This window comes from Athene cunicularia, assembly GCF_003259725.1.
Source record: "Athene cunicularia isolate RWA chromosome 1 unlocalized genomic scaffold, athCun1 chr1_part2, whole genome shotgun sequence".
NCBI lineage: Eukaryota > Metazoa > Chordata > Aves > Strigiformes > Strigidae > Athene > Athene cunicularia.
Window position 1 is genome coordinate 66,449,068 of NW_020799092.1, and position 12,624 is coordinate 66,461,691.

Here is a 12,624-nt window from a genome sequence, read left to right on the forward strand (position 1 = left end):
GGGGGAAGCCGCTGCCCCCCGGGGGTTCCGGCGCCGAGCAGGAGCGGTCGGTTAATGCAGCAGCACGAGTTGCGTGAGCACTTGGTGTGCTCGCTTATAAAGGCTCGTAGCCGGGAGCTCTCGGCCTTTCCCCTTCACTGCTTAACTCGGTGCCGCGCCGCCGGCCTGCGCCTCTCCCAGCAGGGCGGGCGGGTTCGCGCCCTGGCTGCAGGAGCGGCAGGGCAGCGGCTCTATAGGGGAGGCCATACGTTGTTCAACCAAGCAGAAACGGGTAAAAATCAGTTTTCTGGCCCACAACCCTCCTTCTTGGTCATAAAGTTCTCATGCTCAAAACCAGGCATCAAAAGGTTTGACAAACATCTCTGAATATTTCTTCCAACTTAACCACTTAGTCTCCCCTTTCCACCACTTTCTGAATTAATACAAACCATTGAAAAAACATTTCCATCTCTTGATAAACTTTCAGTAGTAAGCTAGTAGATGCAGAGCAGAAGTCTGTATTCTCCCAGACATTTATGGGCTACTGCTGTGTGTATTTCATTTCTACTCAGATAATACAGGGGGCTAAGTGTGGCAAAGAAAGCATTTTTCTATTCTTTGAGAGTGAGAAAGTTCAAGTCTAACCTTCAAATGTAAAGACGAAACCATCTGGCAGCAAACTGTTCATTCAGTTCACTACCATTGAACAGTAAAACCTTTATTTCCAAACTTGCTACACTTTTGTATGAAAAGCCACACTCTATAAAGAGCCAATCATTAGTGAAACATTAGAAGAGGTTACATTTTGTACAACAGTTTGTTAAACAAACCCCTTTTAAAGTAATTCTTCATTGTAAATAAGGGACAAAGAACAATTGATATGAAATAGAAGCCTGTCGCTAATACAGAGTATATCCCTTTTTGCCTTAGAGCAACAGTTTAAATACACCTATTGCAGCACATCCATTAACAGAACCATTAGAGTCAGTTTGACTATATCAACTGTTAGAATTCTGTTGTCTTCATCTGATTTATAGACATCTTCAAAAAAAAAAAAAAAGAGAATTATGAGTAACACCTAAACACTTTAAAGATCACAGATGCAAAGAAGTCTTCATTTCAATTCAAGTTCAGAACTTGAGCAGGGGGGAATCCAGATTTTCTTTGTTTACATCAGGACTCAGAGTGATAAGAGGCGAACTCAAATCAATTAGCTGAAAGAAAAGTAATAAAAATTTAGCTATTGTAGTGAGCCATTGTACATAACTACTAGCAGTGATAATCTCTATTAACATAGTCTTCTCAAGTACTTTTTTGTTTAGGATTCCTATTAGCATCCAGAAGACCAATACAAGCACCACGCTCAAGCTTTTAGGTTCAGGTTTTCTAACATCTAGCTCATTCTTAGACAAGCACAAGCTTCTCACAGGGTAGTTATTTGCCCATACTCATCTTAAAAGCCTAAAAGGCTTTTCTAAGTTTCACTACTACACACATTCAAATAACACTGTCATCCAGGCAGGGCAGAACACTTCTGAGATCCTCTGAACGTGTCCCAGAAATCAGACTTCTGTGATCCTCTTTTGAGATACTTTGAATGACCTGATACTAAATTGATCCCAACCACATCTAATGTTGTCAAAGGCTACATTCTCATAGTTATCACCATTCATCTGGCAATATCTAAAGGCATCTACCTTCAAGCCACACCTGTACAAAAAGCACTTGCCCAGAAATGCTTGTCAAATTTAGAGTAGATACCAACACATCTTTCAGTGAAGGAGGGGATTAGGAGAGAAGTTAAACAGGAGAGACAGCCTTGCTTTTTTGCTGAAAATGAGCTGCTGTTGCCAAGAACAGAAAATTTGTAAGAAAAGAAGTCAGCATGCCTACCCTACTGAAGAATTCACTTCCTGCTTCAGAACAGTTTAATTCTTTAACTGCTTTAAGCATTAAATTCTCCATCCTTCTTTTCCTATTTGCAGATTGCTCACTGAACTCTGAAGTACAGTTTTATTTTAGACATTATGTTCTCTTTACTTAAGAGCACCCTAATACATAGTATCGCACTGAACATATTGAGCTAATATTAAATAATTCTTACAGTACTGTGGAACTGGTCTGCAGACAAGTATATGGAGCCGGTTGACATTTTTCTACTAGTGTATTTTCACCAGAAGACTTGAACATAAAACTTACCTTCACCTGCCCTGAGAATGTAGGCTTTAGAAGAGTAATCTTATTCACTTCAGGAGTATTGGAAAGGTCAATCAGAGGTCTACTTTCACATTCCAATGTGTTTGGAAGAGATTTGTCTACTCCAACATCTACTAGTAAGGCCTTAAAAAAAAAAAAACAACCAACAAACAGATAATTCAGGTTTTTCCCTGTTCTCTATGCTTCCTTCATTTAGGCAGTTAATTTAGCTTATACAGTTGTAATAACCACAGGACAGGCTTAATTTACAGGTTGGGTATTTTTCATGCAGGATTGTTTGCACACAGTGTAAAAACCTCAGCTCTTGTTCTGCTAAGGGCTGCATCACAAATAGGGAAAATGCAGTGAGACAAAGCAAAAGAGCTCCTTGGGGCATAAAACAATCTTTCATTTATAAGATTTAAGTCAGATTTAAAAAAGAGTAATAACGCCCTTAATATTTAAATAACTTGACTGCAATTATTGTGCAATGTTAGACATATAAACTATTCTGCAGCGCTCTCAAATTTAGTTATGCTTTTGTCCAATTTAACTACTCTATACATGTGCTAAGCAATTCTGTAACATACTGTGTCATCAAGCAAGATAACAAGGAAAATACTGATGCAATAATATCCAGTAATTATTCTACACATGTATACTTCTAAATCAATAGCCACTTTTACAGGTTAATATTTCAGATCTACCAGTTCAGTCCTTCCTCCTTAATGCCCATGGAATGCTAACTTCCCAGCATGAAGGCAGTAGATTGTTGGGAGAATGAAAAACTGTTCACTGGACTAAGTACATGACATTTAACTAAGTTTACTGCTACATGGACTTTGGGGTTTAATCCTCACTCATTGTGGGCAGGTTCGTACAGCTGTTAAGTGATTGAATTTAGCTAAAGCAGTGCATTTTATTTTATTTTTTTAAGAGGGCTTTATGGCTGCAATAGGAACTGCCCTGTGACACTGCTTTTCTAATTGAATCCACAAGGATTTCATAGCATTTATCCAGAATTGGAAATGTAATATGAAATCTGCAGATTTGACCATTCAGCTTTGAGATGGGAGCAAGTTTAGTGGAAACACTGAACAGATGTCTAGTGCTGAAGACAGGCGCTAGAGGGTGCACACACTTAGGTATTCCATTTTAACTTTGTGTGTACATTATCCTTCATCTTGAAATTATTTGTTTTAAAGCAGTTTGCTTACTAGTTGTGTAGAAAAAAAATGTATTGTCATTTCTTACCTCAGTTTGTTTCTCTTCAGCCAGCTGTTTTTGTACTTCAGCCTCTTGTAATTCATTTTCTACCACTTCTGTAGCATTTTTTTCTGGTGAGAAGTTAAGTGCAAGAGGTAGCACAAGTGGAGGAGATATATCATCTTCTGAAGAAGATATCCATGTCTTACTCTCTCTTGTCTGTTTAGAACTAGGGAAAAGAGCATTGGCAGTAATTGAATTCTATAACCAGCATGAAATACTAAGATGACAGGCAAGCCAATGCCCTAACCCAATTTTCTCCTTTTTTACCAAAAGTTTTAATGACCAAAAGGCTTCCCATATGTACATCCAGAAGTATGCTAGTTACCTGCAAAATACAAGATATTTCATGCTGCAATAAATTTATAGCCTACCCATGCAAAAAAAGAGCTAAACAACTTCATAATGATGATTATTTTAATCTTAAATTGACATATACATGCAGCCTAAACTTCACACATGGGATTTTGGGTTTTTTTAGACTTCGAAGAAACAACTAGCAAACAAGTACTGATACTGCATATCACCGAGAAACTCATTTCAGCCCCTGCTAAGAGGAAATACTGACACCAGCTGAAGGACCAGGGCATGTAATCTGAGTAGCATGATAAAGTAATTGTAGAGAATCATTAGTCTTTTCTCTCAAGAAAACAATATTTCAGACATTTAGCCTAGGTAAACATAACATAGGAAGAGTCTTCTAGCCATGACTCATTCCTGCTTTAATACTGTTCATCTCCACCAGCCACAAAGCAAGCCTGCATACATATATATGGCACTTGTGAGATGTTGAATTGATAATATGAAAAAACCAACATTATGTTCAGAGGAAACAAACATAATTAACAACAGTGTAGGATTCATCCATCCTGCAAGCAATTATTTCAAGTGAAACAAACCTGGAGAGAAAAAAAAAATGTCAGTCAACTAAATCCTTGGCTTTTTGACTGATGCTTTAGCAAAGTGAAATTTTATGGAAGTGTTGGCAACAGTATAAAACAAAATTAAGAGTAATATGTATTTTAACCAGCTACTTCCATTCATCAGAAGGTAATAGCAAAATAACACCAATGCCAAATATGTTTTCAGTCAGAGCATCAGATACAAGGTCTTAAGTTGTCTGCTAGCTCAAGAAACACAAATAACTTCCTATTAGAGATTATAATTCTTTAATGTTAGATATTCACTCATCTCAGTAAGGCTTATAGTGTTTTATTAGTCATAAGATAGAAATCTTTATTAGGCCTATACAGCATCTGTGCTCAGATGCTTTCTTCTAATATTAGCAGAGGTCCTTGAAACCTGAAAGTCATAATTAAAATTCATTTAAAGGCAGTTTGTCTACAATACTAATTTCGCGGAAGGTTCTGTCTTACCCAGCTGTAAAAGTCTTTTTGGTAGAAAAGCTGGAACGGTGGCGAACAGATGCAGCATGTAGAGAAGGTACCATTCTTGGTGCAGTTTTAGGAGTCACTGCTGGAAATCCTGAGATACGACGAACAGGTGTAGGTAAGCCAGACCGTTTCTGACTGGTAGGAGTCATGGAGACAGATTTCTCAAGAAAACAAGAATTCTGAAAGAACCCATCCTCTGAGGCTTTCATAGGAGTGCTGACTGCCATGGCACTAAGAAGAGGAACATGCATTAGCCGAAAACTTCTAGAAACAGTTTAATTCAAACTATTCTACCAAACATTAGAAATCAGTTTCCCTTTGGTCAGTAAGGAAACAGTAATCATCATATAGTTGATAATCACAGCATAGTATGGGCTTTACTTCATTAGAATTCTTTTATGGATGACCTGAGTCTATTTAGCACTGCAAAGAAAATTCCATTCTGAAGGGGTGAGGTGTGTGTTTGGTTTAGTTTTGGGTATCAGGGTTTGTTGGTTGGTTTTATTTTTTTAAAATCAGTTCCAACAGGCATTAACACAGCCAACTTGGAGGGTACCAAGGGACTAGACAATGAAGTTTGAACTTTTAAACATTGTTGCAACATCCAACCATGTTGCATTCTAAGAAGTATATCTTGGTATATTCAATTTTCAGTTAAGCCCTACCTTCCAAGTGTGCCACAAAATGTTAATCCAAGAGATGGTGTTGCTTTTGGTGCTGATTTGTTTGGTGTATCTAAAGAGAAAAAGTTTTGTTATTTGCTACTCACATTCATATTTATTTTTTAAATAACATATCTTTCAGTGAAAATAATAATTCTTCCAATAAATGGACTGAATTGCAATGGAACCAATAACCAGCATTCAAGGTAACATTTGCTTTTAATAGCCAATCTAGAAGACAGGTCATGCAAAGTATGTGCTTACCTCCAGTCTTCACTGGAACCTTAGTTTGGCTAGCAGGAATGGACAAAACTCTAGCCTTGGGCTTTGGACACCGGCCTCCTTCTGTTGCACTTCCATCTTTATTCTGCTGACAGAGCTTCTGCAGACTGGGAACAGAGCTCAGCCTCTGAATTCCACTGCCTACAGCCTCCGATGGTGTTGCACACGCTGAAGATTTAGCCAAGCTTACACCACTAGATATTTTGGAAGTACTAGCTGATCTTACTTGCTTCCTGGATTTCTCAGTATTGGCAGACTGCAGAGATGACACTCTGGTAGGTCTGACAAGGGCCAGCCTGTTTGTACTAGATGAAAGGTTAGAGCCACTTGTACTAGCTTTTGAAGACATGCTTGACTTTCCTGAAATAGAAAGTTGTTATACTTCTGAATCATCACTTACTGCTAAGTTTGACTAAGCAGAATGATACATACAGGAAAGAAAAACAGCAATTTACAGCATTTAAATTTATGTTCAAACAATCTAAGTTTAAGGAGAACACGTACAACTACTGAAAACTTACTCCCTGAATTCTCCAGCAATTTTGTTTCCTGAATTACTGCAATCAAGTCAAAGAATATTCTTCAAGGAATGCCAAAACAGTCTGCAGATTCAAATTACATTTTCAACATTTTTTCCTCAGCACAGTTGGCTCTTAAGCAGGCATTCAAAAAGGCAATAGTTCACATTACACTGATTAACACCATAGGCTAAACTACCACACAAGTGCTTTTCTTAGTTCTCCGTATGGTTCTTTTAGTTTGTAGGTTACTTTCATTAATAGGATAAATCTTGACTAGACACTTCTATCACATAAAATAATTCTTACCAAGCATTAACTTTTACTGATATATTATTATCCATCCAGAAACACAGTACAAAATAAAAATTTGCAGTAACTTTATATCTTGATAAGTCTACAAGAACTGTGGTGCTTACATGTCAGTATTTTTAGAAGACTATTCTCCTGATCCTTCAAGACTTACTGAAAGGGTCAAACTGATGTCCTCATTATAGTATAAGCCTCTTGATTGTATTCAGTTATCTCCCCTGAGGTTTTTTTTCAATCTGCTTGAGTAAAGCTCATCCTTTGATTAGGCTTACAGAAAGTCAGAACTAGGCCTTCCACATTTCAGGTTTTTTTAGTGTTGGGTTGTGGGTTTTTTTAAATTCAAGTTAGACAAGCTCACAGCATTCAGAAGCTCACATACTTGTATATAAGATCATGTACAAAAGGAACAGGTTTCCCGAGGCATTACTTTCTAGCTGTGTCAGACCCTTGCATCAGGCTTACATGAACTTATTTTTTACCAGTGATAGAAATGTAGGATTTATCTTTAGTCCACAGGTATTTATTGAGCTAGCCTACAAAATTTTATTCTCCATTGAAAATGTTTCTTAGTGCTTGTATCTCCTGGACATCATTAAACCATACTCATTTGTGGCACAAATCTGTAGTAAGAGTGATTACCATTTTTTCCTATGGGAGAAATGGGTAAACTTGAATTCAGACTTGAGTTCATGCTGGAAACTGATGACAAAGATGAAGTCTTTCTTGTGAGACCACTGGCAACACCCGGAAGTTTCAGATGAGTTATCTTCTTTAAACCAGGCTGAATCAGAGAATAAAGTTTATTCAAAAGCAAAAAACCCCTATATAACACATTTTGCCATGCTTTTTCTTGGTATTCTATCTTTGTGAATTTTAGAGAAGCTCCTTCCTCAGATTACTAAGTTTTAAAAGTTCATTTTCTTAGAAACAGTTCATTATATCTATGTTATTATACAGAACTGGATCATCAGATCTAGGAGGTGGACTGTTATTTTTATTCCTGCCACAAATTTGAGTATGGACTTAAATGGATTAAAGAATAAAAGGAGTAACCCTAGGCACCAGTATATGCCGGGCACCAACCAGCTGGAAATCAGCTTTGTAGAAAAGGCCCTTGGGAGTACTGGTAGACAAGCTGAACATGAGTCAGCAACATGCCCTTGCAGCAAAGAATGCTAACAGTATCCTGGGCTGCATTAAGAGTGTTGGCAGCAGGTCAAGTGAGATGATCCTTCTCCTCTGCTCACCACTGGGGAGGCCACACCTGAAGATCTGTATCCAGTTCCATGCTCTCCAGTATCTAGAGCTAGTGGAAAAAAGTCCAGCAAAGGGCCGCTAAGATGATGAAGGGACTGGAACATCTCCCATCTGAGGAAAGGTCTAGAGAGCTGGGACTGTTCATCCTAGAGAAGGCTCAAGGTGGATCTCATCAATGTATACAAATATCTGAAAGGACAGTGCCCAGTGGTTCCCAGTGACAGGACCTAAGGCAATGGGCAGACTGAAACACAGGAGGTTCTACCTCTGAACATCAGGAAAGATTTTTATACTGCGAGGGACACAGGGTGCCCAGAGAGGTTGCCAAGTCTCCATTGTTGGAAATATTCAAAAGCCATCTGGCCATCGTCCTGGGCAACCAACTCTAGGTGGTCCTGCTTGAGCTGGGGGGTGGTTGGACCAGGTGACCTCAAGAGGTCCTTCCAACATTAACCATTCCATGATTCAGTGAAGTGGCATCATGGAAGCAGGTATCTAAAGCTTCAAAACAACTCCTGACAGTTGTAGGTATTCTACCTCCATACAAGTTATCCAGGGCTGCATCCAGAGAAGCATGGCCAGCAGGTCAACAGAAGTGATTTTCCCCCTCTAGTCCACTCTTGTGAGACCCCACCTGCAGTGCTGTGTCCAGCTCTGGGGCCCCCCAACATAAGGGCAGGGACCTGCTCAAGTAGGTTCAGAGGAGGGACATGAAGATGACCAGGGGGCTGAAGCACCTCCCTTATGAGGGCAGGCTGAGAGAGTTGGGGTTGTTCAGCCTGGAGAAGAGAAGGCTCCAGGGAAAACTTAGAGCAGCTTTCCAGTACTTAAAGGAGCTACAGGAAAGATGGGGAGGGACTCTTTATCAGGGTGTATAGTGATAGGACCAAGGGTAACAGTTTTAAATTGAAATGTTTAGATTAAACATACGGAAGAAGTTCTTTCTTGTGAGGGTGGTGAGGCACTGGCACAGGTTGCCCAGAGAATCTGTGGCTGCCCCCTCCCTGGCAGTGTTCAAGGCCAGGTTGGACGGGGCTTTGAGGAAGGTGTCCCTGCTCATGGCAGGGGGGTTGGAACTAGATGGTCTTTAAGGTCCCTTTCCAACCCAAACCATTCTATGATAAGTTACAGCAACTTTTTCATATGGTATGTATAGTTAACTACACACATCAAAAACTTTGTTTCTTGTGGAAAATTGCTGATCACTTACCTGCAAGCTAGTGCTTTAAAAACAAAGGTAGTGCTTGTTAGTCCAACACATTTATAGTTTCTCTTAAGTATGTTCATTGTGTTATAGACTTAGTACACACATTCAAGAATAGCAGTTACAGAACAGAGACTACTTTTGCTTAAAACCATTATAAACAATATTGCTTTAAAATAGAAAGTGAACAATATCCAGTTTTTCCTTTTTATCAGAATATCACAAAAAATATTTTCATATTAAGAATGTTTGCCATTACCTTACTTGGTGCAGGAAGGGCTTTTTTGTCTTGCACTGAGGAACTGCCACTTAACGAAGACTCGAAGACATCTGAAGTCATACTAGATTTATCAGAAGTTAGATCTTCAGATGAACCCATGCTATTCAAGTCTCTTTTTGTAGAAATGCTAGAATACTTTCCTGGTTTGGGCTGCAAATTTCAATGCAACATTTTAAAAGCTACTACTGTTTCTAGAAACTACTATAAAGCTTTTTGCACAAATTGATTTTGTTAAGAAACGAAGACAGCAATGAAGAAGCCTTTGAACCCAGTCAAGTCCTTAGTTTTTAGGTTAATATAGTTTAGTCTAGTGAGTGTATTTGCTAAGTACTAGAACATGCAGTTCAGATCTGAGACAAGTTGTGGACAGAACTATAGCCAAAAGATTTTCCTGTTCTACTGAAATAATTGTGGGGTTTTTCCCCCTCCTCACCTCCATTGACAAGGATTAACAGTAAACAAAGCCATTCCATTTTTGCACATTAAGTCACCAAGAATGGTGCAGTGATTTTACAGCAAAAAAAAGTGTTTAAACAGAAGCCAGGAATGATGGTATTTACAAAACCAGAATACAATGGAAAAGAACTTTGCCTGCAGATGCTCTAAATTGTCATATAGATGAACTAGTTGGCTGCTATACCATAGTATCTGCCCTGACTTTTTTTTATATATAATGTTTCCTGCCTAAGGATCTTTGAGTTAGAGAAACATTATGAGATTAAAGTTCACTTTAAAAAAATAAAAGCTTGTAGACAGTTTAAACATTCCCAAAACACACAAAGGCCAATGTTTAAAGAAAACATTGTTGCCCAGTTGCTGTCTTTACCTTTTCAATAGTCAAATTGCTTTTTCCAAGAGCAGCTGAAGGTTTTGCCATTGGCAGTTTGCCAGTTGCCTTCATATTTTTGTCCTTAGTTTTCTGTTCTTGTGTCAGAGGTGAACTGGCAATTTTTGTAGAAGATATATAAGTTTTAACAGGGCTTCTGTTTGGAGGAGCATGAAGAGCATGTGTTTTGTCATCTGACAAAAGTTTATCTGATTCCTTCTGAAAACAGGGTGGCAGCTGATATGCTGGGCTATCCTGCACACAGTATGTCTCTCTTTTAACAGCCCTGGGACTTTTCTCTTTATTTTGGTTTCTCAGTATTTTTAATTTTGACTTTGAGTCCTCCACAAATTTTTCTATAATCTTGTTTTCCTGTTCTTCTGATTGGCTTATTTTAGTCTGTTCATTCTTGCTTTCAGTCTCTATCTGCAGTGCTAACAAATGAGCTTCTTTGAAAATTTCCACATATTTCTCTCCTGTAAGTGGGCTCCACATGAGTTTATCATCAGAAGCAGACACACTCTTTTTTTCAACATCTTTCTTTGCTTCAATATTGACAGCAATACATTTTTCTTTGTGTCCCAAAGGTCCAATAAAAACTTCATCTTCATTTCCACTACAAAGAAAAATAAGTCAGCCCAACTCCTTACATGTGTCCATTTTAAGAGTATATTTACCTGTAGACACCATACTTACCTTGCTGGAGAGAGTGAAAGGTCAAAATCAAACTTTTCATCAGTCAGAAGAGGAAAGTCTGAAACTGTAACAAGATTTTGTCACAGTGAGGATTTGCAATAGAAATGATGGTTTGGTGAAGCTGATGTCAGATGGCAAAGTTTTAACTACCAAGTTAAAATAATTAAAATAACATGTTCTAGGTCAAAGAAATTGCAGGTACAGTCATGAATATGATCATAGTTGTGACTGATGCCCAAATATCATGAAAGACCTCAACACTAATTTCTAAACATCCATAATAGTAACATGGAATCTGCCCGTGGGAAAGGGTATCAGCAGCCTCCAATCAAGAAAAGTGAAAATATATTATCTAGAGCTATAGGACAATGCAGCTGTCCTTGTCCATTCTTTTCCACTTCAGACCAGCACATGACACTAACAGTGAGCCAGTTTTCTTGTTAGCTAATATATACACTAAATATTAACTGAATCTGCAACAGACAGATAAAGAAAAGGGAAGAACTCAGGTTAGATATATAGAGAGACTGATGACATGTCACTACTACACGTGCTGTAGTAACAGTGCTCCACAAGCTCCCAAGGAGGCTTGTAATTCTGAGACTGGGGAAAACAACAGCCCATCCAAGGAAATAAGCATACAGAACAAGATACAAAGCAGATACAGGAGGTCTACTGATCTGAACTGTCTTAACTTTCAATAAGGAATACACCAGGTAGAGAATATCCCAACACGTTCTCCACCTACCATTGCTCATGCAACTTTCTTCAATCACATGACTTGAGCCATGTGCTGCCATTTCTTTTCCTTCCTCCATAGTGTCTGGAAAATACAGAATTAGGTATGCAATAGATTTAAGAGAACAACAGTAAGGTCACAGAATTGTACAATACTGCCAAGTTAGTAAGGAGGTTAATACTCCCTTTAAAGACTCATATGTTACGGTTAGAGACAGCAACACAAACACAGTTTGTGGGATGTCACACATCTTAACAATCCTCTCTTGAAGCATGCTATTGAATTATCTGAGACCATCTATATGTAAAGTGTTACAACCTCTGTAAAAAGCCTTCAAAATAAAGCAGCGATGCCTAGGATTTCTAAATTCCCTTAATACAAACCTGTGTTCAGCAACTAAACTCCTTGTATGAATACAATTGCAATGGTCAGCACGGCTGGACAGCTGCAGCAGAACACTGTCACCCAAGCTAAAATACCTTTTTACAGCACTAACTCGAGACTGGCATAACCGAGACTCGGCACATCTCTGCTCTGCAGAGGAAACGCCTGCTGTGCTTAAGACAACACCTTTCACTTGTGGCTAGAAACGCATCAGAAATTATCTTCTGTGAGCAAAAGCAGACTCGTCCCGGCCTTAACATAACCCGCTCAGGCTTCGCCGAGAGGTGAGCCAGGAGACCCTCAGGGAGGGCACCTCACGCGGCGCGGCCAGACCGACGGGACTACTGCCGAGCACGGACCTACCAGCACTGGTCCCTCATGAGGCAGCTCAGCAGAGCCCGCCGGAGCCCAGAGAACCCCCCACACACACCCCGAGGAAGAGAACTGCCCGGCCTGCGCAGAGCCGCTCACAAGCCGCACGGAGCCCCGCGAGGGGCGAGGAGCCGCCTGGGCCGCCTGTCCGCCCACATCAGACGAGCTCGCGTAGGGCCGACGCCGCCGTCTCCCCCCGCCCCGCCACAGTCTCTCCACAGCCGGGTCCCGGGGAAGCCCCCGGGAAGCGGCTGGGG

The 12,624-nt window shown here is 39.7% G+C and overlaps 1 protein-coding gene across 1 annotated transcript; it reads right to left on the minus strand.

The window, feature by feature from the left end:
* Positions 1-700: 700 nt before the first annotated feature.
* Positions 701-11,691, minus strand: GTSE1 (G2 and S-phase expressed 1). Its single transcript, XM_026867900.1, has 11 exons — positions 11,621-11,691; positions 10,873-10,936; positions 10,177-10,792; positions 9,330-9,500; positions 7,249-7,390; positions 5,762-6,139; positions 5,501-5,570; positions 4,818-5,066; positions 3,430-3,610; positions 2,179-2,319; positions 701-1,193 (listed from the first exon to the last, which is right to left on the minus strand). The coding sequence occupies exons 1-11, from the start codon at positions 11,688-11,690 to the stop codon at positions 1,110-1,112; spliced, it is 2,166 nt and encodes a 721-aa protein (XP_026723701.1). The 5' UTR covers position 11,691; the 3' UTR covers positions 701-1,109.
* Positions 11,692-12,624: the final 933 nt, after the last annotated feature.

What these genes read in the sequence shown, in the direction of transcription:
- GTSE1 (XM_026867900.1), bottom strand. Translation starts at nt 11,690, where the DNA reads ATGGAGGAAGGAAAAGAAATGGCAGCACATGGCTCAAGTCATGTGATT. An exon ending in AGAAAGTTGCATGAGCAATG is followed by an intron (nt 10,937 to 11,620) that starts GTAGGTGGAGAA and finishes ATCTTGTTACAG; the next exon opens with TTTCAGACTTTCCTCTTCTG. An exon ending in TTTTGTGGCACACTTGGAAG is followed by an intron (nt 5,067 to 5,500) that starts GTAGGGCTTAAC and finishes TCCTCTTCTTAG; the next exon opens with TGCCATGGCAGTCAGCACTC.